Source organism: Drosophila yakuba, chromosome 3R (assembly GCF_016746365.2).
Source record: "Drosophila yakuba strain Tai18E2 chromosome 3R, Prin_Dyak_Tai18E2_2.1, whole genome shotgun sequence".
NCBI classification, from domain to species: Eukaryota; Metazoa; Arthropoda; class Insecta; order Diptera; family Drosophilidae; genus Drosophila; species Drosophila yakuba.
In genome coordinates, this window is record NC_052530.2 from 15,128,804 (window position 1) to 15,154,280 (window position 25,477).

Consider the following 25,477-nt stretch of genomic DNA (forward strand, 5'->3'; position numbering starts at 1 on the left):
TGAAGATTTACGACAAGTGGTGACTGGTTGTCTCCGCCGTGCGCTGGCTCATTTATCTGACCAATATATGTAGAAGTGTTACCTATGTATATGCACATATGTATATAGAATGCCCCTTTTATCCCGGCGTATTATGACGGGCCAAGCGTTTCTCATTGGACCATCTGATAGCTAGTTTACGAGGGTTTCTTTCGGGGCTCCATGCTGGGTCAATGGACAGGAACGCTGCCAAGAAGTCTGCGCCGGCTATGGCTCATCGATTTCATCCGAGTTCGAGTTGGCTTCACGTCTTAACTTCTCATCTTGGTTGGTTTATCGAGTCGCAGCACGGCATACAGCGAAATTTAAATTATTCATATGTCAGGTTGAAGGCTGCTGTTGCTGCCGCTGCTGCCTTTCGCGTGTAAAAACCTATTTGATCTGAAGATTAAGTCCGCTCGTCGATTGTCCGCGGATCAATTAAAACTAAGTAATGGCGTCTGTGAAACCGGCTAGAAACGGAAATACACAAAACTTCGCAAATAGCCAGAGTTTGCATCAATCAAGTGGAACAATTTTATTCGTTTTTCTAGTGAATAAGCAAGCGGGGGAAGTACGAGTTTCAAAGCGTGTGAGGGTGTCCAGCACTTTTCCTCTTTCAATATCTTACAAAAATACTCAGTTTAAAACTGCTTTTCGAAGCCTTGGATTCCTAAATTCGACTTGTTCTCCATATCCTGTCTGTTTTACAGTTTCCTTATCAAATTATTATCACTGTTTTCCGTTTCTTAGCCTAACTATCCTTCAATCAGACTTTCCGTTGCTTTCCGAGGAAGTAATTCAAATAGTGCCCTGAATAGCTATTAACATTTTGGTTAGAGGTATGGACATAACACTTCCTTTAGCCACTAATTAGCCAGTTCTTCAGGTAGACAAACGCTGAGGTAGCCACGTGGGTTATCCGCTGCGCAAATTCTGCAATAGAAGATACAAAAATAACATAAACTTCACTAGATAAACCGGGCATAAAGAGACTTAATGACTATCTACTCAAATACTCAAATGTACCCGCCGACTGCAGGTCTAATTTGCATTTACAAAGCTGTCGGCTCTTTTGACTACCAGAACGCGTTGGGAACCGAGCCCTAATGACAATGCACCTTCTTCCTTAGCGTACTCTTTTAAGAAAAGGTCCTTCAGTTTTCGCAAGCTTTTGAAACTCTACTACTTCCCTTCAGTTGAATCGGATATATATATATATTTTTTTTTTTATTGGAAAGTTGTCTTTATCGGACATCGATATAAATATAAAATTTAAAATTTAAGAATGTAAGATAATACGAAGCACCCCTTAATATCTGCATCAATAATATAAATTATTATAATTCAAAAAGAAATATTCACGACTGTATACATACACTTACATACGCAAATAAAGTGGAAGGTAAATAATTTTGCTATGATTCCCGAACAGAGTATGAGATATTCGTTATCCGACCGAACCCAAATGAGATGGACTTTCCACAATGCTCAGGCTTAGTCTCGGGTCGGGGCCACTTTAACTTTTACTACGGATGCGAAATGGCGACCGTAAGCGGAGCCCTGAACCCCGGGCAAATTGACAAATGTTGGCACGCAAATTAGGGAGACGGGCGGCGGCACTGTGGTCACCATGGGCTTTTATGGGGCACCTTTCGTTTTAATTTGCCGTGATTAATTTGCATATTTCGGCCTGCAGTCGGCATGCGGAAGTGGCGGCATAATTGTGGATTTATATGCATCATAAATTAAGTTTTCTGCACTTCAGCTGGCCGAGCGGTAGGTAGGTACGCGATTTTATTTGGTGTTTATCATTTCAGTTTTATTGATTTAATGCAAATGCAAAGTGCCGTGTAATTAGCAGCCACTAAGTCGGAGTGATAGAGCTGTTGTCTCAGATGAGAGGCGCTTCCTGAAGCCGATAATGACTTACTGGAAAAATATGGAAAAATGTGGGCAGAGGTGCAAATGCCATTGGGAAATGATCGACGGCCGGGCGGGAAATAAAAGCGAATTGCTGTTTGTTTAGTACATGATACATGAGTTTTATTTGTATTTTACTTGTATCCATCTTGTATCGATATACAATATATTTCGTAATATAATTTCACTTAAATTTTTGTATTCTTTATGCTGCCTCAATGCGGGTTTCAATTGTTTACACATTACTTTTTCTCTTGGTAGTTTTATACTTTCTCTTGAGTTTCGGTAATCGTATTACATTTAGCATTTCAATTGTGGTTTTCTTTTCTTTGTTTAGCAGAATTGTTTTTGGTTTCGATTATATGTAGTAGTATGTATATAATATTCAGTAAAATGATCCCTACATTTTGTATGCTCATGTCATATTTTCAATCTAGATGTATGTCTGTATATATATATATATATATATAGTTAATATCTTAAAACAGCAATTATGTTTTGCATATGTTATCTGTCGTCTGCGCGAAATGATCTTCCATTTCGTCATCCTTGAATTTAAAGTAAGTTCTGCGACAATAATAATTATAATTATAATATAATCGTTAACAACGTTCCGTCACTGACACACAAACAAACATCGTCATATACATTAAATAGAATTCTGCATTAATTTTCGGTTTCATATTTGTTTACTTTTGCTGAACACTAAAGCGTCGCCATCAAATCATATGTATATAATATATATTCAAATTTGGAACACAAGATGAGGACTTTTGGAGCTGCCATTGTACTAACTGTATGTGTTTGGGTGTCTGTGTCCACTTTTATGAGTTTCGATTTATTAATTTTCGATCTGCTCGTGACTTTTGCTCTTTTGCTCGAGCAAAAGTGGTCTTAGTTGTTATTTTTAGCTACCTTTTAACTTTATTTGCATTAGTGCTGCCCGCGGCGAGTGTTTGTTAGCCATTAAGTAGTTCCATAGCCATTACACATTACTCAAACGGGCAGTTGTCGGCGTGTGGGTGCTCCCATGGGTGTGTGAGTGTGTTTTTGAGTGTGTTTTCGACTACAGTTTGCAATATAAGCTAATCCGTGTGTTCTAAGTGAAAACATAGAGTTTCAAGCGAGTTTTCGCAACGAAATTTGGGGGGAATTGAACGGAAAATGCTTGGCATGATTAAAAGCTAACAGTTATAATTACAGTTTGGTTGCTTAATTTGCGTTTGTTAAACTTTTACCTTTGTTTTATTACCACTAACAAGTAAGAACACATATTTAACCACAATTTGTTTTTTGTTTTCCGTTCTCTGGCTTGTATCTGCTTGTATTGTTTTGCTTGCTGCTTAATTTATACAAATTGCCTACTTAAAAAGTCATAAATCAGAGCCTTACTGCACACCTGCTGCTTTTGAGTGTGTTATTCATAATATATAATTAAACTAAATAAACCATAGGCCATATATTGATATGTATTTGATTTTTATACATAAAAGACTCTGTATTTATTTTACTAAACCTCTCCTCTGCCTTTAAGACTAATTGTGAGAATTGTTGTGATGTCAAATGCATTTCTGTGCCTGGTTTCTTCAGTTTTCTGGTATTATATGTTTAAACTTTATCAGATTCAGATTTATATTCATCTTGCCCTCAGTGAGTGTGTACTGTAGTCTATTGTATAGCAATCAACATATTTATTACATTGTACAGAGAGTTTTGTCTACCACCTAGATTTCGATTTTATTATCAGATGTCGTAGCTGATACAATTTTTAACTTGTTCGTAATACACAATAAACAAAAACTTGAACTATGTCTCCTCTACTTTGGTTTGGTATTCGCTGTTTTATACAAAACACAAACACGTCAACCGTCTAAGGATCCTGCTCATGTATTTTCTATTCCTATTCTTCGTCCTTCTATGAAGAGTTTCTGGCTGTGTGTGCATGTGTGTCTGTGTTGGTTTGCTGTGTGTGCTGGGGGTATGCGTGTGTGTTTAAGTGTGACCAGCATGCTTTCATTATTATCATAAATTAGAATATGAGTGGTTCCGTTTCCGTTTCGATTCGTTTATATATAAATTCTTTTACAATTGGCAGACTACTACAGCAAAAGCACACTGAGATGTGTTCGTGTGAGTGAGTGGGTGCGTGTGTGTGCTTGTCCTATCGTTTACATTAATATATATAATATACGTTATAAAGATGACCTGGAAGAACCGCAACGAAAGCAATAATCTGTACAAATCATACTAGTAGCGATTAGTGCACGTTTACCAAAAAATCAGACGACGAAGTGTCCATGTCCATGTCCATGTATAAAAATTTAGATCTATAAGCATAACACTTGGAATTTGTCTTTAATTCGTTTGCTCCTTTGCTTCTAAGGCGAAATATTATATTGTCAATTCTTTGGCTTGAGCCGAAAACCATGCAAAATGACAAAAAAATATTCCTAATTTCGGGTGAGACGAAAATAAGTGGGGAGGTTGGAAATGCATATAAATGGTAATATCGTAAACGTAGTCGTAGAATGAGTACTTTTCACTTCTCTTTTCTCGAAGGCAGAAGGCATAATACACGGTAAACTGGTGTATTTTCTGTGTGATTTTTATTAACTCTATGCTCACCGTGAGTGGACGCACAGTAAATACTGCCTCCGGTGACCTCTGACCTCGGAATCCCACCAGACCTTGGAGGCCGGCCAAGTGGGCGTGGTCGGGGCACAGGCAGCACTCGCTTTGGCCCACTCGTCACTACAGAATGGATTAACTATCAAGTCTAGTCTTGGAATCGGTTACTTTATATACCTAGATTTATTACTTTTTTTCAATTTTTTTTATGTTTCGGTTAAGAGGCGAACGTGGTGCAATCATAGGGATAGGGAATAGGGATTAAAGCTAGTCATCTTGGAGTTCGTCTCACACTTTTTCGTGTCCACAGTTTTAGACAATGGCTTAGTACAAAATTTTAAAGTTATTTATCGTTTGTTAATACCTCCTTTTTACGCAATTTCGGTTTTTGTTTTCATTTCGCTTCTTGCATGGTATAAAAATATAAATGTTCCACATATATTTAAAAATCCTTTTGTTTAAGTTTTTAATTTGCATCATGCAGTGTTATTATTTGTTTAATTGTTTGTTTGTTTGCTTTGTTTCATTTTGTTAGTTGTTCTCGTCTTGCTGTTTAACCCTTTAAGAAGTATTTCAAGTAATGCATAACTTAGGAATGCCTTGTGGATCTGCTGATTCTTCCGATTCGCTTCTCGCTCAATTGTTGAATTATTCGTTAATCATGGTGCAATTGTCGTATAACTATGGGGAGATTTCTAAGTGAGTGGCTTGCTATCGTTGCTTGCATTGGTGTTGAGTACGAGTAGTATCAGATATAACGGAATCGAATACAGTGTCCTAAGTGCATTCGTCACCTGGCTAGAGGGTCACATAAATTTTCCTAGATGCTACAGTTGAAAGCGAACATCGCTCAGTAGGCCTTGACCACAGTTCATACCTAATACAATACAATTCAATAATCGTTTATTTGATTTGGTTTTTCCATGTGGTTTTCCTTTTGGTTTGGGTTTCTTGGGTTTTCTTTTTTTTATTTTATTTGGTTGGTTTTAAAACTTTCAAATGTTAGCAAACAGTTAATGCTGTTGTTCTTCATAAGTCTAATACTTGTTGAATCTATGTATTATCAGATAGTGTGTGGTTTTATAATAATTGTTGATAAAAATAACTTAATTAATATCAGTGTGGCTTACCTTAGTAAATTTCGAAAGGTTTTCGATTTCCATAGTTAATACATATTGATATGCCTTTAATACGATTACAGAGTACGGTTACGATTACAGAGTACGGTTACGATTACGGGTTACAATTACGATTACGATTACGTTTACTTTTAATTTTACTTTTATTTTTACTCATTAGCTCTCATTTAGTCTGCGACACACACTGAACTCTAGGGTTGACAATGATCTTTCATTTTCTGGATTTACGTTTTGAATATTTATTTATAGATATAGACATACCAAGTACATATACGTTACTCATCATACAATACGTTTTGTGTTAATCATTGATCCAATTTCGCTATGTGTATAAAATTTCTAATTACCATTATTTAGTATTAAATCATTTCATTTTCCTCCGTCCAATTTTCTCACTAAGCCAATTTGTAAAACGTTTAGTACAAATACAATAATATACTGATATGTTTTGCATTATAAATATCATCTTCGTCTTTGCCCCGTACTATGCTTAAACCTCATTTTCGATCGATTCTTTATTACAATTGTTTCGCTTTGTTCGTTTCGAAAAATTTGTCTTGGGTAGTGCTTGTTTTGGGGCTACTAATCCGCTTTTTTTTTATTTGGTTTTAACTTCTATTTTTCTTCTTCTAATAAACCAATGCCAATTTTTGTACAATACAATTGTTGATTTTCCGAAAATTTCCATTTGGGTTTTCTCATAAGAATCTCGTGTGGTTACACTTTTCTTGTGTAGTTTTCCTTGGGAATGTGAATCGAAATCAAACGAACCCTCAACCTAAGCATGAAACCAATGCAATTTGGCCAACTATCTTCAGGCAACAAGGACTTCTTTCGGTTTTGAACTGAATGCTAAAATTGTGCCATTAAATGCGCTCAAATATCGCTCAAGAATGTGGCCATGGCAAAAAAGTGTCTGTCATCTGAGCGAGTTTTCCGTTCGGTAAACGAGTATCTGTAAACTTTGTTTCTTTTTGGCTGCCCCAAAGGCAAAATGACAAACATTTTAGTTCTATCTGCATTAATATTTATCAAAAATTCCGCCTATCCCTTGGCCAATTCTTCAAATTAAGCGATTTAGCATTGTGCTCCACAAAAAACAATTTGGTTTGGGCCTGGCCTATGGCGCGTGGCATGTGGCATGTGGCTACAGTGGTCTTTGGAGTCTGGCCAGGATGCATAGAGTTCTTTGAAGGACCCTACCCGACCATTCGACTGCCTAAGGGTGCGTAGAGCTCTAAGTTTAATTTACAAATGTTCAGCAATTGCCATCGAATTGCTCAAACCGATCCTACTAAGTTCTGTAAACAAATCACCTGCTCCTACACAAATGTCTGCGCCTACTAAAAATTTGGTTTCCCTCTGCTAAATTTTATTATTAACGTGTTCTAACTTTAAGTGTGTGTGGTTGTGGCTGTGATGGAGTGTGGGTGTGTTTCAGTGTGTGTGTATGTGTGGTATTTTCCGGGAGTGGGTTTCTTTTAGAAAACCCTCTTGGTTCGCAATGCGGCGCAGATGTAGATCAGAGCAGCGATTCCAAGGAGCTGGAGCCTCGGGGATATGGAAGCACTTCCCGAACCGCCATCGCAAGTACCTAGTAGAAGAAAAAGATAATGTTGTTTATACTCAAGCACAGATTGTGGGCGGGGCAATGATGACAGTGTGTGTATGTGGGCAATTCTGGAATAAGTCATCCAAGACATGATCTATCCTCTATCTCTCTATAAATAGCACTTTATTCCAATCCACAGCCTTATTATCGTTCAAAAGAAATCATATGAAGCCAAACAAATAAAATAATATGGACATGAAAGAGCACACACAAATAAAAGAGAGACAAGTAAACAAGTGCGAGTTGCGGTGCATTGGGAAAAAAAAGAAAATTTTGGGAGATCTTTAGGCCAACTTACCTTGGACCGTCAAAAAGTCCCGCAGAACGAACTGCTTTGCATGGTCGTATCATAATTTTTTTTACATTTATGCAAACGTAGATTAAGTCAAAATTCGTGTGCTAATTCATTCGAAAGTTGTTTGGCCGCAACAAACCAGACAAGATAAAAACTTCAAATGGCCCGGCCGGCGATCAGATTTCAACACGCTAAACCAGGCCCAAAGACCCGCAAAGTGTTTGGTTTTTAGACTTATTTCATTTCAGCCCGCTGCCCAAAGTACAGGGATAACTTGCTCAACGACTTACTTTTTTAGTCCCCGTGCGGTGAAGTGCAAGTGTGCAAAATGAGTTAAAATCAAGCAAGGCAATAAAACAAAGCGAAACACATCAGTTTCGAAATCAATCTTCGGCTAGAGCTAAGCAATAAATCGCCTTTATAATATCCGAATTGTTCATATTTCTTGAGCCACTCTGTCGCGTGCATTTAATTTTTGCTAATTTGAATTTAAAAGGCTGACCAAACCATAGATTATACCATTCAGATAATGAAGAAATAAATTGGCACAGCCGCAACAAAAACCACATACAAATTAAACACGACGAACATACATATTTGAAACACGTGTCGCTAAAAGCCAAAAAACGAAACGAAACGGAGCGAAGCCAAGCAAAGTGATCCAAGCCACACCGCACCGCACCGAATCGAAAGAGAAAAGGCCATACAAATGCAAAAGATATTGTATCTACAAGCTACAGGTCTTTAATCCGTATCTCAACGCGTGCGCCTGAGTTATGACACGGCGATCGTTTATTTATCGCGGCCGGTGACATTTCTCGATTCCAGCGGTGCCAGCGTGTCTGGTAGAAACAGCAGGACGACCAGTTCCAGTTCCCATTGTATGGGATTAATTCAAACTAGATCTTGGGTGAAATTTTAAATGGCCATTAAGGCAAATGGGAGGCATTGTTGGCAAGCGCTCTAGGCGATAAAGAATACACCGCTACATATACAAATGCAAATTAATTAACTTGCCAAAACAAAACCTGTTTGCTCTGCTCTGTCGGGGGGTAGAAAATGGGGATAGATCTTCAGGTGCTAAGTGGCAACTTTTACCGCAGCCAGATCAAAAGTGGAGCTTTTCATATACGTGTATGTTCGTGCATTTGTGTATATTCAATTCCCCGTCAAATGATCGATTGTGGAGATATCTGCATTAGGAGAGGTTTTCAGATAGCTGCTCTCCCCAAATCCGCAGTTCGTTCGCCCAGGCTCATTTGCATACCCGATCGATTGGATTTATGTAAAACTGAAAACCAAAATTAGCTCCTAAAACCAATACGGTTAATTAGCATAAATTAAGTTTTTATTAATTTGTGAGACAGTAATTTTCTTTTGTGCCACTCATCGATTTGCTGCCCAGATTGCGAGCCAGACTTGGTGGCGCGGTCCTCTAAGATGGTGATCTTTCACCCAAAACCCATAAACTTTAATGGCCCCACAACTTTTAGGACTTTAAGTGCAAACATAAAAAGCCACAACGCCCACCGACTCGCAGCTAATCTATATAACTAGAGACTTTTACGGGCCTCGTCATTGATCATTGTCAGGGCCTGGCTTATACGACTCTGCATATTTACATTTCTTTTCTCGGTCAGTCGTCCGATCTGTCTCGCAACTCATTTTCCTGATTGATGGGCATATTTTGAAAAGCTGACACTGCCATAAATTAAAAACTCGGACGGCGGAATGATGCTACGCATAATTGAAATAAATTCAAAAGCATAACTAAAATCTTTCACCGAATCAGTCGCGTCAGCCCCTCTGACTCACGACTTCCACTAAGTGAAAAAGGAAGGAGCTTCAAAAGGTTTTAACTGCTTAAGCACAGAAAGAAAAATTATTTTATATAAGCCGTGTTAAGAACTGTTTATTTTGAATAATTACTAAAATGCTTATTGATAGGAATATATCCTTTTCATTTAACTAGCAATGAATAATGAATTATCTTTTAGGTGTTTTGGAAATATTCACAATTTCTGTAATTTAAGAAAACTATTTCAATGCGAATGGCCAAATTTGAAACATTTTTATAAATGAACCCTGTTTTTCTATATAATACAATATAATTATCTCTTTCCTGAGATCAAATTTTCTACTCCAAAAGCAAATTCTATTAACGACAAATTTTAAGATATATTTTTCTCTCTGCATCTTCAAGTTAACCATTAATCATTCGAACGGTAAGTGTTTAACATTCGGATTTGGACGACCATTGACACTCGGTCTTTGTCCGGAGACTCTCGAAAGAAAGGCTTGGGATAGGTTGGCACTTTAATCGCCGTTATCACAGGTACATTATCTGAGTGAATAATCCACTCCGGACTCGTATGTTTTGCTTGTCCAGCGTTAACCCGATTCGGGGGGAACCGAATCCCATGCGAATCGTCTTAAGGTGTGGTACCGATGATGCCGACAGCCATTAGCTGACTTTATGCCGCTTTTTACGATATATCGTAGCGAATACCAAATTTATGTTAATTGTACGCCAAATATACACACAAAACGATATCGACCACAGCACAACACAACACAACAGAAGCCAAAGAAAGAACACTGATAGAGAAATACAATGGCAAAAAGAAACCTTCAACAATGACTGTACTATCATTCGCATTTGGATCGGAGTGTGTGGGGCATTTATATAATACGAGCTATTTTCACTTACCTGCCCAACTCCTGACTTTTGGCAAGTAATCGTTCCAGAACGAGCAGCGAGCCGCCAAAGGACCTCTGGCCAATTTCTCGATCTTATCGTCGGTGCTGAAAATATAATAGACGGGATCCTCCTTGGAGAAGTTGGGCCACTCTTCGCCATCCTGAGCGGGATTTCTGAAATGGGTGGGCGTTATTAAAAGCTTTTCTTATGGCAAACGAGTGCGAAACCTGGCTAGGTTTGCTATAAAACCGGAAAAAGCTCTCGGTGAAAAGCTTGGCCCTCAAAACTCACCCCGTCTTAGCAAACTCGATGACCGCACTGAGCATACGCTTGCCCAGCTCACGCTCCACAGGTCGATACTGCAGGGAGTTGTTCAGCGGCTGGCCAAAGAAGTACTCGATCTCATCGCCGTGCAGCACGCCCATCCATTCGCCCCACAACGAGGTGCTTGTGCGCTGCAAACAAGCAAAAGAGTTCAAACAATAAATTGGATAGGGCTAGAAAAGCCAAGGAAAAGCCGTGAAAATGGGACCGTCGAAAAAGGAGCGACGACAGCGCGACGCTGTCGTAAACTCCGCCAGAAATTATGCAGATAAACATCTACCCTTTTTATTTATTTATTTGATTTCGTTCGCCTTCTCGCTGGCGTTCCCTGTTAATGGTAAATATTGTCGCAGCATGCAGCGCTCTGGAACGCCGAAAAAAAAAACGAATGAATAAATAAGTAAACGCCTGGTCGACTGCCAGCTCTGAGTTTCAGCATTTCAGACCCAAAACTCTGTCGCCCTTGACAGGCAGCGGCATTAAATGCCCTCGTGTGGCGCCATTTCACGTATCTCACAGCAGCTTGCACTGCAACTGCATCTGGGGGTTGCGGAATCACTGGACAGGCTGTTGCACTGGGTACGTGCATGGGCGACCACGTTGCGTATACGCTACGTCGTACGGACCACGGCTGCAGCACTACTTCTTAAAGAAAAGGCCGAAACGGCCAGGAGTGGTAAACGTTTTGCTAGATTAAGCATGAAGGTTGACTGTTCCAAGACCTAAGTAAGCTACGCAAAAAAACTTAGTTAAGCTAAACATTATAAATAGTTCAGTAACTACATTGTTGAACACTACTAAAATATATATTTGAAAATTGTTCTGACTGTAAAAAAATCGGTTACATCGTGACTAAGTTTTAATATATTAGTCCCTTGGAACGATTCTTCAACTTTGTATGAGGGTTAGAAAGATACTTAAATGTAACAACATCAAAGGCAAAAACAACATCTGCCATTGCTCAGTCTATTTGAAGTTGCTAACCAGGTGTACTTTGTGCTACCATCGTGCTGACTTTTATTCCCTGGCAGAGCCAGAAACACCAGCCCAAATGCTAATTAGGCAAACCCCTTTGGAAAATGCAATTCTATGCAAAGCGAAAGACCAAAACCTGCCTATGCGATTCTGCTGACCATTAGGCCTAGCCAAGAGCTGAAAGCCGAGAGCTGAGAGCTGAGAGCTGAGGGCTGAGAACTGAAAGCTGAGGGCTAACCACTTAACCATTCAACTTGAGTTGGCCACAGTCGGGCTCTGCTTGAGCTGCACCTTGACAGGCTGGCAGCCAAGTGCCAAGTCGCATAATGAATAGTGTCCGGGATATGCCATGGGTAATTCTGGTAATGCGAGGCCGCTGCTTTTGCTCCTGCTCCTTCTGCTCCTGCCAAGTTGTTGGAAATTTATGCGACTTGGTCGTTGGCTGTCAGGACACACGTCCCCTATATAAAGTAGTACGTACACACATAACATAAAAGTCCTGCAGTCCTTACGCCTTTTCGTGCAAATAATGAAAAATTGTACGCAGCCGGAGCGGAGAACTAAACTTTTTTGATTTAAGCGCAAAATTGCAAACAGCAGTGAAACTTGGACTCATAGGTCATAATGAGAAACGCCACAGTCGAAAGTCGAGAGTAGTAGTGAACTACAGTGGAGTATAGAAGAGTGGAGTACAACCACTAGGAGCACCAGGAACGCGAGGAGCAGGAGAAACAGTGGAGAAGGAAAACTTATTTAAGTGCCAGGCACGTTGCACGCTGCAGTAGTCAGCGGCGAATGGCGAAATGAAACAGAAACAGGATCTGGGAGGAGAGGTTAAACATGGGAGGACAATGGGAGGAAAGCTGGTCAGTCAAGCATGTGCCCAGTGGCGGATGGAGATTGGGATGGGGATGACCCCCTGGTCACCAGCCAAGCAGATAGACAATCTGGCAGGCACTTTAGCAGCTGGCGACCCCATTTGCCATGCTTCGTCGCCCCATCGCGGACCCGTTTATGGGCAAAGTGAGTTACGAGTTGTGCTGCTGCAACTTGACGGCTGTAATTAAAACTAATTTCATTTGCTCTCATTTCCATTTGGGGGGTGGCACCAACCGGTCAGCTTCTGCTTGTCAACTGCTGGTGCCGTTGATCCATTGGATTATTAACGCGCGATTTGGTATAAACAATGCTGTCAAACTGGCACCCCGCACGCACTAAATTTTGCATATTGTGCAATCAGCTATAAGGAGCAACGACTCGCTGGGTAAAATAGTTTGATTATCACTGTAAATGGGCGCAAATATTAACCGAACATCAGAAGTGAAGAGCATATTGGCTATTCGAAAAAGTAACGAATGATGTGGAAACATATTGATTACAATGAGAACATAGAGATATATAGTTTTATGTCTACATTAGTAAATATTTGCATTTTATTTCTAAGAACAACCGAAACCAACCAACACCAGAGATACATATGTCGTATGAGTACCACGTACTATGTTCTATAATATTGATTTGCGTACTGCAGTGATTTGTTCGGCCAAATTACCACTTATTATAGTTCAATATCGACTCCCAATCGCAGCCATTAGTTTGTGTGTATTCAAGGAATCGAAGCCAACGAACGAAAATCAATAAATTATACAGACCTCTCTGTGTATACGCATTGTGAGAGCTGCGTATTTGTTAATCATTAGGCCGATCCAACTGGGTCTGCAAGCAGCCGATATCAATCGACGGCAGCAGGCACCGCAGCTAAAGTCGTTTAAACAAATAACTGACTGAAATTATGCCCCACACGTGCAGGGCATGCGGGCCGTGACCTCGTAAATTGAAGTTTCATTAGTCGACTCCGCTTTCCCATGCTCCTGGCCCCTTTCGTAGGGTCGTGATCCAGTAACGATTTCTGGCCCTGTTCCCTCTTAGCTGCTTTGTAGTTGTATAGTTGTATAGTTGTTGTGTCTGCCCGCAGCCAACATCCTGAGCCTGTGCGTGTGCGTACAGTTTAATTGGCGCCCAACGTGGGGCGTTCCTTAGTATGTGTGTCTGTGCGAGGGTTCTTCACTCTTGGGTGGGCGTGAGTTGCGTGAAACTTTTGGTTACCATAATTATGGCGGCCAAGGTTGACTGCTAGCTCAACAACAGCAAGAACAACTGCGACTGCGACCCCTAACCCAATGTGTGACATTATGAAGTCCAATCAACGGATTGCACGCGTTGTAGCTGTCTTCAACAAATTGCTTGATTAATTGAAAAATCCACACGGAGTGGTCGGACACGCCACGAAAATCGCACATGACAAAGGACAGGTAAGATATCTTTATTCACTGGCAATGATTTTTTAATGATCTCAATCATAAGAAATACTGTAATTTCGTGGACATGGTGAGGTCCGATGTCAATAGGTTGACGGATTAATTGGTCAATAAAATCGGTAACACTGCACTTACTCCTAGACGGTAAGGCCTTTGAAACGAGCTCTTAAGAAACACGCCATTTATCTATGCCTTTAATTACTATATCTATTTATCTATCTAAACAAAAAATTAGCAAGTTAGATAATAAACCCCGTAAAAATTTCAGAATTTTTGTTGATAGCTATCCTAACTTTAACCTTTACAAACATGAATAATAGACCATTGAAAAAGCAAACTCGTCTTCTTCTTCGAGTTATTCTCGGTCAAAAGCAATGGACTAGGGTATGCTCCTGACCCTATTCTGCATACAGTACTTTCGTTTTCTGTGTTTCTGATTAGCCGCAAGCTCTGCTTTCAGGAGGTTCAACCCTTAGTGATTTACTTCGACTTTTGAAAACGCCCCACCATCATTCAGACATTAATAATTAACGTTCACACGGTCGCGTTGACATTTGACGCAGCCGTAACTGCTTCCGCTGGAGATGCAGCCAATGTGGAGTACATCGTGAGAAATTTTTAATACAACCGCTCTGGGAAATCCTTAAAAACAATTGTATACCTTCTATAGCCAACAACTTGAAATTGACACGCGGGCGAAATCCTTAAGGCCCCAATTCTTTACGTTTTCAGTTCTTCAGTTGACTCAACTTTCTACAACCACTGTTTTTAAATGGTGAAAAAATAAATTCACTGGACTTAAGCAAACATTTTCGAAGTGTCGAATCCTTGCGACAGTTATCCACTTTGGGCCCAGGCCGGACTGCTGCCTGCCATTAGCCTTGTGTGCAATTTTAATGACACGCAAATTGCAGTTGCCTGCGTTGCAGTCGCTTCAGCGTGGATTTTTGCGCCGTTGCGCCACTTGCGCCCCATTTGACCGCATTCCGATTGGACGGACACACGCGCTTCAACGCCATCTTACGTGTCAAAGTCTGAGAAATATTTAATGGGTGCCAGGCTGTGCAGGTCATTTCGCCCGGGTACAGTGGGCACTCTCGATGTGGTACTCACGTGTGTGAAGTAGTAGTAGTGCACGGAGGCGCCTCGCTCCGCCAGAGCCTGGGCGTACTCGTTGGTGGGGCAGGTGAAGAAGTGATCGCCCACGGCTCGTCCGATTTGCTGCTGGTTCTGATAGCCCGGATTACCCTCCCAACTGGTATACTGAAAAAGAAGAGCAAAGTTTATCTTAATATTTCCCTCTTTAATTTTGAATAATTCCTTGCTTAAAGAAGCACTGCGGAACCCCTACATAAAGTCTTGTAAGTTTAAAAATCAATAAAAGGCTTTTAAATTTCTTGATCATCTGTGATATGATTAAATATATTACTGTGCCAAGTTCCTATATTAAATTTAATCTAGGCAACAGTCATAATTTTCGCCAACTCAATGGGAATGAAAACTCCAGTCTTCCATACAATGAAGCTGGCTGTCGGATTATCTGTACTAGCTCTAAAATATTCTTGCGCAGCTATTCCCGGATTCGAACCGGCCTTAACTGTCAAATGCATATTCAGTGCTGACGCTGAATGCCGCAAAATGAAATTAACCGGCGACAGGGCAGAGTAAATGAATAAAGCCACTAAATGCAATTCAATCAGCCAGCCGTCTCCGTTGACGTCGCATTTAACGTGCTTAGCACATGCAGCGATGCTGTTGGTGACACGGAGCAGTCGCACGTTGCACTAATGCACTTCGGGGGATTGGGGTAGTGCACTTAGAAAAATGAATGCAATATACACTAATTCATGCCTATGAAAAACTACTCGAAGTGGTAAATTAATATTACATTATTTCCATAAAGGCTTTGTTATGCAAATTGGCACGCATGTCCCTAAAAAAAACAAATTTTCTTCAGTGCATCTGTCTTCTGCAGATGCTTATTCATCGCTGAATGCGAATGCGTAGTTGAAAATCACCTGGAAAATGATGGCCTCGCGCTCCGCTTGCGTTGCCTTGCCGAAAATGTTGTTCATAATTTCCAGGTATTTGTCGCGTGGCAGGGCCGTGGCATCGTCCTTATCGAAGTAATCGATGAAATCGTACAGCAAGAAATAAGTGCCTGTGAAATAGAAAAGGGGAATAAATGTTTAACCCGTGCGAGGTCGTGTCATAACAATGCTGGGTGAAGAGTGACGCGAAGGGGATGCTGGCCAATCTGGAAAAACAATTACCACTACAGGCGGCGCTTCAAGATGCCGACTCACAATGGAGGGGCCGTGCCAAGGACACCGCGCTCAGCATTAACCCCAAGTCCTGCGACCCAGCAGCCACACCAACAACAGGCGCAGCAGCAACACCTACAGCAGCAGCAGCAGCAACAGCAACAGTAGCAGTAGCAGCAGCAGCAATCATAACAGTTTCAGAAGCCGAGGAGAAGTAAGTGCAAAATAGAATAAACCAAAAACTTGTGCCCACTACAAAAACAGAAGCATGAACTGAGGAACAGCAAGTCGACTGCCTTATACACCCTTCCTTGCAAGTCAGACTAATAGAAAGTTTGTGTTACTTCCCTAGTTAAGCAACAACTAGATGACGGAATACATTTTCTGCCAAACTATTCACCAAAAAAACTAATATCGAAATTCATTAAAATTAGTATAGCTATTCTGTTAGCAACCGAAACTTTGGGACACATTTCACACATTTTCATTTTCTCATAAACAATTATACCTTTCTCTCTAACAACACGGGGCACAGCATGCAGGGTGATAGAACAAAGCGGCTCGTCGTTGCCTTTTATTAACTTAATTTTTATGGCACTTGTTGTTGGCCCAGTTGTTGTTCTCTCCGGCTTTTGTCTTTGTCGCACACTTCAAATACGGGCCACACTAACGAACCATAATTGCTGCCTATGAGCGGCGACGGCAGCAACACAACAGCAGCGGCAACACTTGTGGCAGCAACATAGTCGAGTATCTGTGTTTGTGTGGGCCGAGGGCACGTGCAACCCATTCCCAATTTATCTTGCTGGCCCACTGTGTTTATGTTTGCTTCGATTCCATTAAGGTCAAAACCTTATGCAAAGCCAGGCACGAGGAGCTTTGACTTGAATTGCAAACAATATTGAACGAGCTGCCTGAAACGTTCGCTTACCAAAGTCGATAAGTATGCTTTCCACAGGATGGGGAGAGCGAGAAAATGTATTTACATTGAAGATGGGATCGCTTAAAGGTTTTCGAATCGAATAATTTAATACCGCATGGATAATGCATCGTATAGAGTTATGCGAACAGCATTTATACAGTACATAGGTTTGGAAAACGCATATATGTAATCTGCATAACTATGTTAAATTATTTTACTACACGCCGGAACGACCTTGCGCTTTTCAAATATTACTGTACTTCGGGCATACGCTTTTAATTAAATTGCCAACAACACACTCACTCTGTGGCCACAAATTTCTGTGCTGTTTTTCTGCGGAAAATCTCACTCACTCCCTTACACACATAAGCGAAATGTAAATACGGTTTTAATGAGTGTATAATTGAGTTAGCAGCAGCAACAACAACGCGGCCCAACTGATTCAGCGGAACGTTGGAAATGCTAGAGGCGCAATTCAGGACTCAGGACTACAACTACGGAGCCAGCGATAAGTTGGCCGTCTCGGAACGCGAAGCAATTAACGAGCAAACAAGCTGTCTTGCACACACACAGGCGAAGGAGGCACCACCACACACACAAGCACAAACAAACACAGCAAGGCACACACACATACTCACGCACGATGGCATGCAATCGCAAGTCAGAGGACTTGCCACCAAAAGTGAACTATTTAAGCAGCGAAATGTTGGCGACTCGACTTCATTGCATACTTTTGGGATGCACTTCAAAGGTTCGTTGCTGAGGAAAAATTGTTAATTCTCTTTAATCCATTTCAAATGAAAGTATCTCATACTCGTAAGCCTTTTCCAGAGATAATGATTTTTATAAACATGTGAAGTGAAATCAAGTTAGATGGGAACTAACATAAATGGTTTACATTTTGTGTGGTGTGTTTAATAAGTTTAAAAGTCGCATCCATTTCAAAATTCCAACTTATTTGCTAAATCCACATGTGGGTCAATTAGTTGAACTACACAAATAATTTATTTGGGATAACCATTAGGCGGACGCACACACTCCAACATACGCAGATAAATATACATACATCTTTATATATAATATGTTCATAGCATGTATGTCCTTCGTCCCTCGGACGAGCGAATTTGTCAAAAACAAACAGAATAGGATGCTTTCATGTACGCGGCTCATCGTAATGTATTTGAATTTGTATTCGTATTGTTGCAAATGCTAGATGACCTTGAACTCACAAACACAAACACCACAGCCAAACCCACACACGCACACACGCTCAGCTGAGTAACGGCACTTGTACCCATGGAAAATGGTGGCAGTTGCCTGGCGGCCATGCACGCACACCTTTTTGGCCAAGAGAAAAAAGAGAAAAGAGCACGGTGAGCGGTGAGCGGTGAGCGGCGAGTGGTGAGTGGTGAGCGGTGAGCGAGCGGCAAAGGAGAGAGCAGGAGCAGTAGCGGGAGCAGGAGCCAAAGGCAGAGAGAAAGCGGAAAGCAGCAGCTGTGAGCAATGAGTGAAAGTGAGCAGAAAAGCACACGTGTCTGCTGTGCTGGCTTATTCTGCTCCTGGCAAGACAGGAGCCGCAACAACAGCAACTGGCAGCAGTAACAACAGCAACAAAAACACCAGCAGCACCAGTAGATGACTGGCCAACAGCAACAAGAAAATCGAAAGGAAAGCCAGAGCACGAACTGGCACAAAAGCCCCGAGAATCTTCTTCAATCTGTTATACGAAAAACACAGCCCAGCCCGCAAAAAAGGACCTGCCCCCTAACACCACCCACCCAAAATACCACCCAACGACATCCTGCGGTGGCGGCTCGCGAAATAATAAGAAAAGGAAAACGCAAACGCAAACGGAAAATTTGTTACAAGTGCGCCACTTACACGGCCTGGCACGGAAAAGCGGGCAACACAATGCACACAAAGAGTTACGCACCAGATTGAGAGGAAAAACAACCGGCAGTGAAATGCGGATAAGGAAAGTGGGGAAAATTATGGGAGAATCAACAGCAGCATTTCGCAGAACGGCAGGTTCCCACCAAACTTAAAGGCGATTAACTAATAGATGGTTGCATTTTCAATTTTGTATTCTAACGAGGTATGCACTTGTGTAACCAGCTTTTAGTTATTTCGAATTTAAAAGCGGAGTTTGAAACATTTAATAGGAAAATACGTAAAAAACTATTACCAACAAATTCTTTCTTGCTTATGATTGAAATACTATTCTTAAAGGATAATCGGATTACACCTATTGATAACAAAGAGATTAAGTTTAATTTGTGTTTTTCGATGGGGCTTAATAAATTGATTTTTGTTTCAAAATAAAAAGTATTAAGTCTACTGGCATTCAATGGCTTGAAGTTGCGTGGTTTAACATTTCTCAAAATAATTACGGCAGAATTTTAGCTCAACTTCTATTAGTAATATTTTGCTGCCCGCTTTAATAAAACCCTTCCCCTTTGTCACTCAATAATGCTGCGGCACGTGTGCCACTCACGCGTCCCGTTCCGCCCATCAAGTTGAGGGCTCGCTTTTTGCTCTCGCTTTTCCGCAGACCTCCCACCGCCACCGTGCCACCGTGCCACCCTGCCACCACCCACTACCCATCTCCCAACGCCCCCGCTGTCACCTGAGCGGAATATATATTTAAATAATTTATGATGCCGTCCCGCACAGCTGAGCGCCACATTCCAGTGCGTGAGTGTGTGTGTGAGAGTGAGTGTGTTTGAGAGTGTGTGCGTTCGGATGTTTTTCCTTTTTTCTCGGGGTCACCGCAATTCGCGTGGGCAAGTCTGGCAAGTTTCGGCGGCTTTTTGTATTTTTCCTGTATTTTGACTCCGGCAATTCCGGTGCGTTGACACATGCCACACTCGGAATTTAAAATTTAGCCACATATAACATAAGCCTAATCTACATTCCCTTTGTATACCCGTTACTCGTAGAGTAAAAGGGTATACCAGATTCGTTGAAAAGTACATTCTACATTCTACATTCCCTTTGTATACCCGTTACTCGTAGAGTAAAAGGGTATACCAGATTCGTTGAAAAGTATGTAACAGGCAGAAGAAAGCGTTTCCGACCATTTAAAGTTTATATATTCTTGATCAGGATCAATAGTCGAGTCGATCTGGCCATGTCCGTCCGTCTGTCTGTCCGTATGAACGTCGAGATTTCAGGAACTATAAAAGCTATAAAGTTGAGCTTAAGCATGCACACTCCAGAAACATTGACGCAGCGCAAGTTTGTCGATTCATGTTGCCACGCTCACTCTAACGCCCACAAACCGCCCAAACACTTTTGAAAATGTTTTAATATTTTTTCATTTTTGTATTGGTCTTCTGAATTTCTATCGATTTGCAAAAAATCTGTTTGCCACGCCCACTCTAACGCCTACAAACCGCCAAAAAGTGTCAACATCTCCCGCACTTCCACTAGCTGAGTAACGGGTATCAGATAGTCGGGGAACTCGACTATGGCGTTCTTTTTTGATTTCTTGAAAATCGAATAAAAGTATGGATAGACATAGTTAGCTATGTTTATTAGCAGCACAAAACAAGTTATGACGAAAAAGGCCCCAAACTCCGCACCCCTCATCATCAAAAATTGGAAGAAATGTGAAAAAATATAATTATACCCGTTACTCGTAGAGTAAAAGGGTATACTAGATTTGTTGGAAAGTATGTAACTGGCAGAAGGAAGCGTTTTTGACCATATAAAGTATATATATTCTTGATCAGGATCAATAGCGGAGTCGATTTGGCCATGTCCATCTGTCCGTCCGTCTGTCTGTCCGTATGAACGTCGAGATCTCAGGAACTATAAAAGCTAGAAAGTTGAGCTTAAGCATGCACACTCCAGAAACAGCAGCGCAAGTTTGTCGATTCATTTTGCCACGCCCACAAACCGCCCAAATCACCCACGCCCACACTTTTGAAAAATGTTTTGATATTTTTCATTTTTGTATTGGTCTTGTACATTTCTATCGACACATCACCACAAACCGCCAAAAACTGTCAGTGTTGAAAACTCTTCCACTTGGTGACTATAGTGTTCTCACTTGTTTTTAACTGGAAAAGGCACAGTATGTTAAAAAAGCATATACTACACACAAATAGATTTAAGGGGATTGAAATAAAAACTTATTTAATAATAAGCTCTTAAAAATACTTTAATATCTGTTTTATTAACCTAAAAATATATTGCTATCCCTAAGCCGGCATTCCATTTACACTTTCCGCACTTGAAATTTAAAGTTCACGAAATTCGTAATTTGTGTGCGAAGCCAAAAATGGGAAAAAAACAGAGAACAAAACAGGCAAAGCCGTAAAAGCCAACAATACAGAACAATATACAAAGTGCAGTTCTGCGACAGCCGAGTCAGGACTAAGCCGAGCACAATGTAACCACCAGCAGAACCACTACAACTACCACTACCAGTCGTAGTCCTCGAAACCCGAAACGCAGTACCCAAAATCCGTAACCCAAAACCCACTAACCCCCTCGATTCGCCGCTCAGTGTCATGCAATAAACCATAAAAATTAAGCACTCGAGCCAACAGAAAGTACCAAATGCATTACGAGTGCTCGAAATTTTGAAAAGCAGCCTGGCTAAGCCACCTTCCCGCCCATAAAACGATGAGAATGAAATGCATTTTGTCAGCCAGCCAGGACACAACAAAAAGTGTATATTAATATATATACGTATAGTTGCACAAAAGTAATAAAATCTCAAATGGATGAAGAGCAGAGCTCCGAGCTGCAGTGTAAAAGTTTTTCGGGGCGCAGAGGCAGGAAGCTGGGCTAAAAAGCTTGGCAAACAACATTGGCAATGGGTAGTACTTTGTTTCGGATAAAGTTTAGCGCTGACGTCAGCCGCAGAGGATGCAACAATGGCGGCAAGGACGACCCAGAAAACTGAGGGAGATAGGAAGGTGGATCCCGGGATGGTCATGATGAAGTCACTCGCAGGAGAAGGAGGTGGAGGGGGAAAGAAGGTACTGCACCGGGTGTTTAAGTAAGTAAGCAGACTCACCCTCATCCCTGACATTTCCCATCAGGATGTCGTAGTCCTTCAGATCCGCCGTCTTCATCAGCGTCATGGGATCCGCAGGCAGGAACGCTCCATCAATGGTGGGCGCCGAGGGGAAGCTGAGTATGCCCGAGTAGGAGTTCCACTGCTGCACCGATATGGTCTTGGCGTCCACGGAGCGCATGCAGCTCATCACGTGAGCGGGATTGGTCTGGAATCAGGTGGGAATACGAAAAAGGTCCATTAAAGTCAATGCTAAGTAATATTCTGATGTAAGTGGCGCGTTAAGGCGTTGCACTTGTAGTAACATGATGCAATGTGAGTATAATAAATAATGTAAATGTACTATTATTGTACTATTATTAGTGTACCATTATTATTTAAATTCCCTTTTAAAAACCATGGAATTGCTACTTCGGTTTTTTTGATGAACTCAATAAATCGCTGGCATAAAGAATGAATTACCTTCAGCATGGATGCATTGCAGTTGCAGTCGTTGATGAGCGCCTTGCCGATCTCCACGGCCTTCTCGGAGGTCATGTGGCTCCAGGGAGCGTTCATGGTGCCCGACTGCATCATGCCCCGCTTGACCAGACCCCTGGTCACCGGCGACATGAGTTGGGCATTTACCGAGCTGGAGCCAGCCGATTCCCCGAACAGAGTCATCCACTCCGGATTTCCGCCAAAGGCATGAGCGTTGTCCTTTAGCCAGCGAATGGCGAGTGCCTGATCCCATAGGCCCACATTGCCAGGCGCCTCCTCCGCGAATTCTGACGGCATTTCCGGAGCCAAGTGAAGGAACCCAAAGGCGCCCACTCGATACTGGAAGGAGGCCACTATCACATTGCCCACCGCGGCCATGATGTCCGCATTGTAGATGTCCAGGGTGGCCGATCCGGTCATGAAGCCACCGCCATAGATCCAGATCAGAATTGGCAGTCCGTTGGTCGTGTTCTGCGGATTTCCGTTGTGGATGAGATGGTCAGTGTCCGCCTGTTTGCCATTGGTGTGCTATGATCAAAAATGGAAGAGTTTAGGTAGTAAATCAGGATAAACAGAACTGCACTTTTCTAGTCAAAATGCAGGTATGAGTGCATTATCCTAGCTTGACTCATAAATTTTGTATTGTTTATATATGTACATCAGGAGATATTTCTATTTTGTTTTCACACTTACCTCGCCTCCATTGGCACCCCGCCCATGGCGGAGACGAGCCTTTGCCGGCGCCCAGACATTTATGTAGAGGCAGTCCTCGGACACGTTGGTGTTGGGGTTCCAGATCTCCTCGCCGGAGAAGCCGGGGAAGTACTCGTAACTGGGTGGCGAAAAAAAAGGAAAGGAAAGAAGGAGAGGAGAGAGAGAAGAGCGATGTTTATTAGCTGGTGACCCATATGCAAATCAAAGGCTGTTTGTGCCCCATCTGGAATTCGGTCAAGCCAATTACGAAAAACTAACCAGCTGTGTTATTTATTTTTATTCGCTCTCTCTTCCGTTTTGCCCACTTCACTCCGACTCTGGGATTCATTTCCCCACAAAAACACGGGCACACTCACACTCACACTCACATACGCCCCGTAGTCCCGGGCTCAGTCCCCCACAATTTGACATAGTTATTCCGCTTTATAAATGTTGAATCGCTCGAATCGATATCCCTACGCATTCGTAGAAAGCTCAGCATTTGTCTGTCCGTCTCCATAGATACCTTTGTATATTCCCGTATGCTGGTGGGTGTACGAGCATGTGTATGCTTAGGTGTGTTTGGCTTCGTGTCCATTAAAATTAACTTTGCCGTTTCGCATAAAAGTAATTTATCACAGAGGCGGAGAGAAAAGACGATTTCTGTTTCCTGCGCCAGCTGCCATTCGCCTTTATCACTATATTTTTCTAATTTCCTTTTGCCGCACACGATTGGATGGCTTTCCTTTTGGGGTGCGGAAAAACTTTGGTTCTCTATTTCAAGAGCGAAAGTATGGCAAACCAAATGAGTTTGATTAAGTAAATGGAAGAGGAATGGGGAAATGTTTTTATTTGCTCTGTATCTTTACGATTTTGTATATGGACAGTTGCCAAACTCTTCAATATTCTATGCAAATATCTTTAAACTAAAAGTGTTCGAATTGTATTTTTGAATTTCAGTGCACTTTGGATCTGATCTCTACAATCAGTAAAATCGCCAAATTCTCTGTTGTTAAATCCCGAATGCAATTAAATATGTCAACTGCATCAATCATACGTATCTCTGCAAACACTATGCATTTCCTTTTCACACACATTGAATGCCAAACAATGTGCGATTTCAATTGGCAGGGCCAACAAGCTGAGCAAAGTTTCCAATTGGCTTTTTCCGTTTTGACCGGCTTTTTGCATGCAGCATGACGTCACTGGCAACAGTTAGGTCAACAGCGCGCTGCCGCTGCAGCCGGGCTGCGATTCGCCTTTCTAGGTCAGATGCAAAAGTGGAGCGTTGGAGCCCACCCTCTTCTGAGCCCCAAATACCCGCAAAGCCAGTGATGACAAATCGCTCGTATTTCCGGAAAGATATTACCCCTTTATTCGCTGTCTTTGCCATAAACCCTAGCTTAAGTCATTTGATATATCGGTTTGCTCTTCAGATCTTCTGAAACAAACTACTTCTTAAAAACACACATCTAATTCTGAGTACCTGCACATTTGATAACTTTTCTTCTGATTTAGTTAAGACTTGGACCGAAGGCTCAATCTTTAGTGCCCTATAAAACACAAGGAATACTTACCGTTCCTGGACGCAGGTGGCGGATAAGCGGGTGGCGTCGAGGACGCCGTGCCATGGCTCCGCGGGCACCGGCTTTCGGAAGCGCAGGTCCTCGACGGGCGGCTTGGCGTAGGGGATGCCCGTGTAGACATGCACCTCCCTGCCCTGCACCGTTACGGAGCGACCGCGCACGGGTCCGGAGGACGTCTGCACCACCAGGCGATCGATGACGCCGCAGACGCCGGACAGGTGCAGCGATAGCACCAGTACCAGGGGCAGCGGGATGGCCAGGGGCAGGGGCAAGGACATGGGCAGGACTCTGCTCTGCCGACAGGAGGTGGCCATGACGCGGATGCGCAGGGCGGCGATGGCTGGCTAAAGCGGTAGTGATGGGTGGTGGCCTACTTTGGCCTGACGTCACTGGCACTGACCACTTGTCTCTGGTTCTCTGGCTGTTCGCGATTCGCGATTTCTGCTCGCTGGGTATCTCGGTACGGAACTGGTGTTTCTGGCGGATTCGGGATGCCTGCCCGGCGCTGCAAGCCGCATCCACAACTTATTATCCGGTTGAGTTCGCCGCTGCTGCCACAATTGCCACTTG

At 42.1% G+C, this 25,477-nt stretch overlaps 1 protein-coding gene and 1 long non-coding RNA gene across 4 annotated transcripts; one reads left to right on the top strand and one right to left on the bottom strand.

Annotated features, from left to right (window-relative positions):
* Nucleotides 1-531: 531 nt before the first annotated feature.
* Nucleotides 532-25,367, bottom strand: LOC6536927 (acetylcholinesterase). 3 transcript variants are annotated; one of them, XM_039375087.2, is made up of 9 exons: nt 24,899-25,367; nt 23,322-23,460; nt 22,611-23,156; nt 22,149-22,356; nt 15,952-16,094; nt 15,047-15,196; nt 10,608-10,771; nt 10,326-10,489; nt 532-954 (listed from the first exon to the last, which is right to left on the bottom strand). In XM_039375087.2, the coding sequence occupies exons 1-9, from the start codon at nt 25,219-25,221 to the stop codon at nt 881-883; spliced, it is 1,911 nt and encodes a 636-aa protein (XP_039231021.1). In that variant the 5' UTR covers nt 25,222-25,367; the 3' UTR covers nt 532-880. The 3 variants fall into 3 exon arrangements, with proteins under 3 accessions (XP_039231021.1, XP_002097496.1, XP_039231022.1); XM_002097460.4 differs by lacking the exon at nt 532-954 and adding an exon at nt 2,039-7,302; XM_039375088.2 differs by lacking the exons at nt 532-954; nt 10,326-10,489; nt 10,608-10,771; nt 15,047-15,196; nt 15,952-16,094 and adding an exon at nt 21,764-22,130 and having other exon boundaries at nt 22,184-22,356.
* Nucleotides 22,016-22,490, top strand: LOC120321701. Its single transcript, XR_005561402.2, has 2 exons — nt 22,016-22,130; nt 22,184-22,490. It is a non-coding gene; the product is annotated as an uncharacterized LOC120321701 (long non-coding RNA).
* Nucleotides 25,368-25,477: the final 110 nt, after the last annotated feature.

Bases quoted from the DNA above. Each gene is read 5' to 3' on its own strand.
- LOC6536927 (XM_002097460.4), bottom strand. From the start codon at position 25,221: ATGGCCACCTCCTGTCGGCAGAGCAGAGTCCTGCCCATGTCCTTGCCC. The intron at 15,197-15,951 runs GTGATTTTCAAC...CTTCTTTTTCAG, and splicing joins GCGAGGCCATCATTTTCCAG to TATACCAGTTGGGAGGGTAA. The intron at 10,772-15,046 runs GTGAGTACCACA...GCTTGTTTGCAG, and splicing joins ACTACTACTACTTCACACAC to CGCACAAGCACCTCGTTGTG.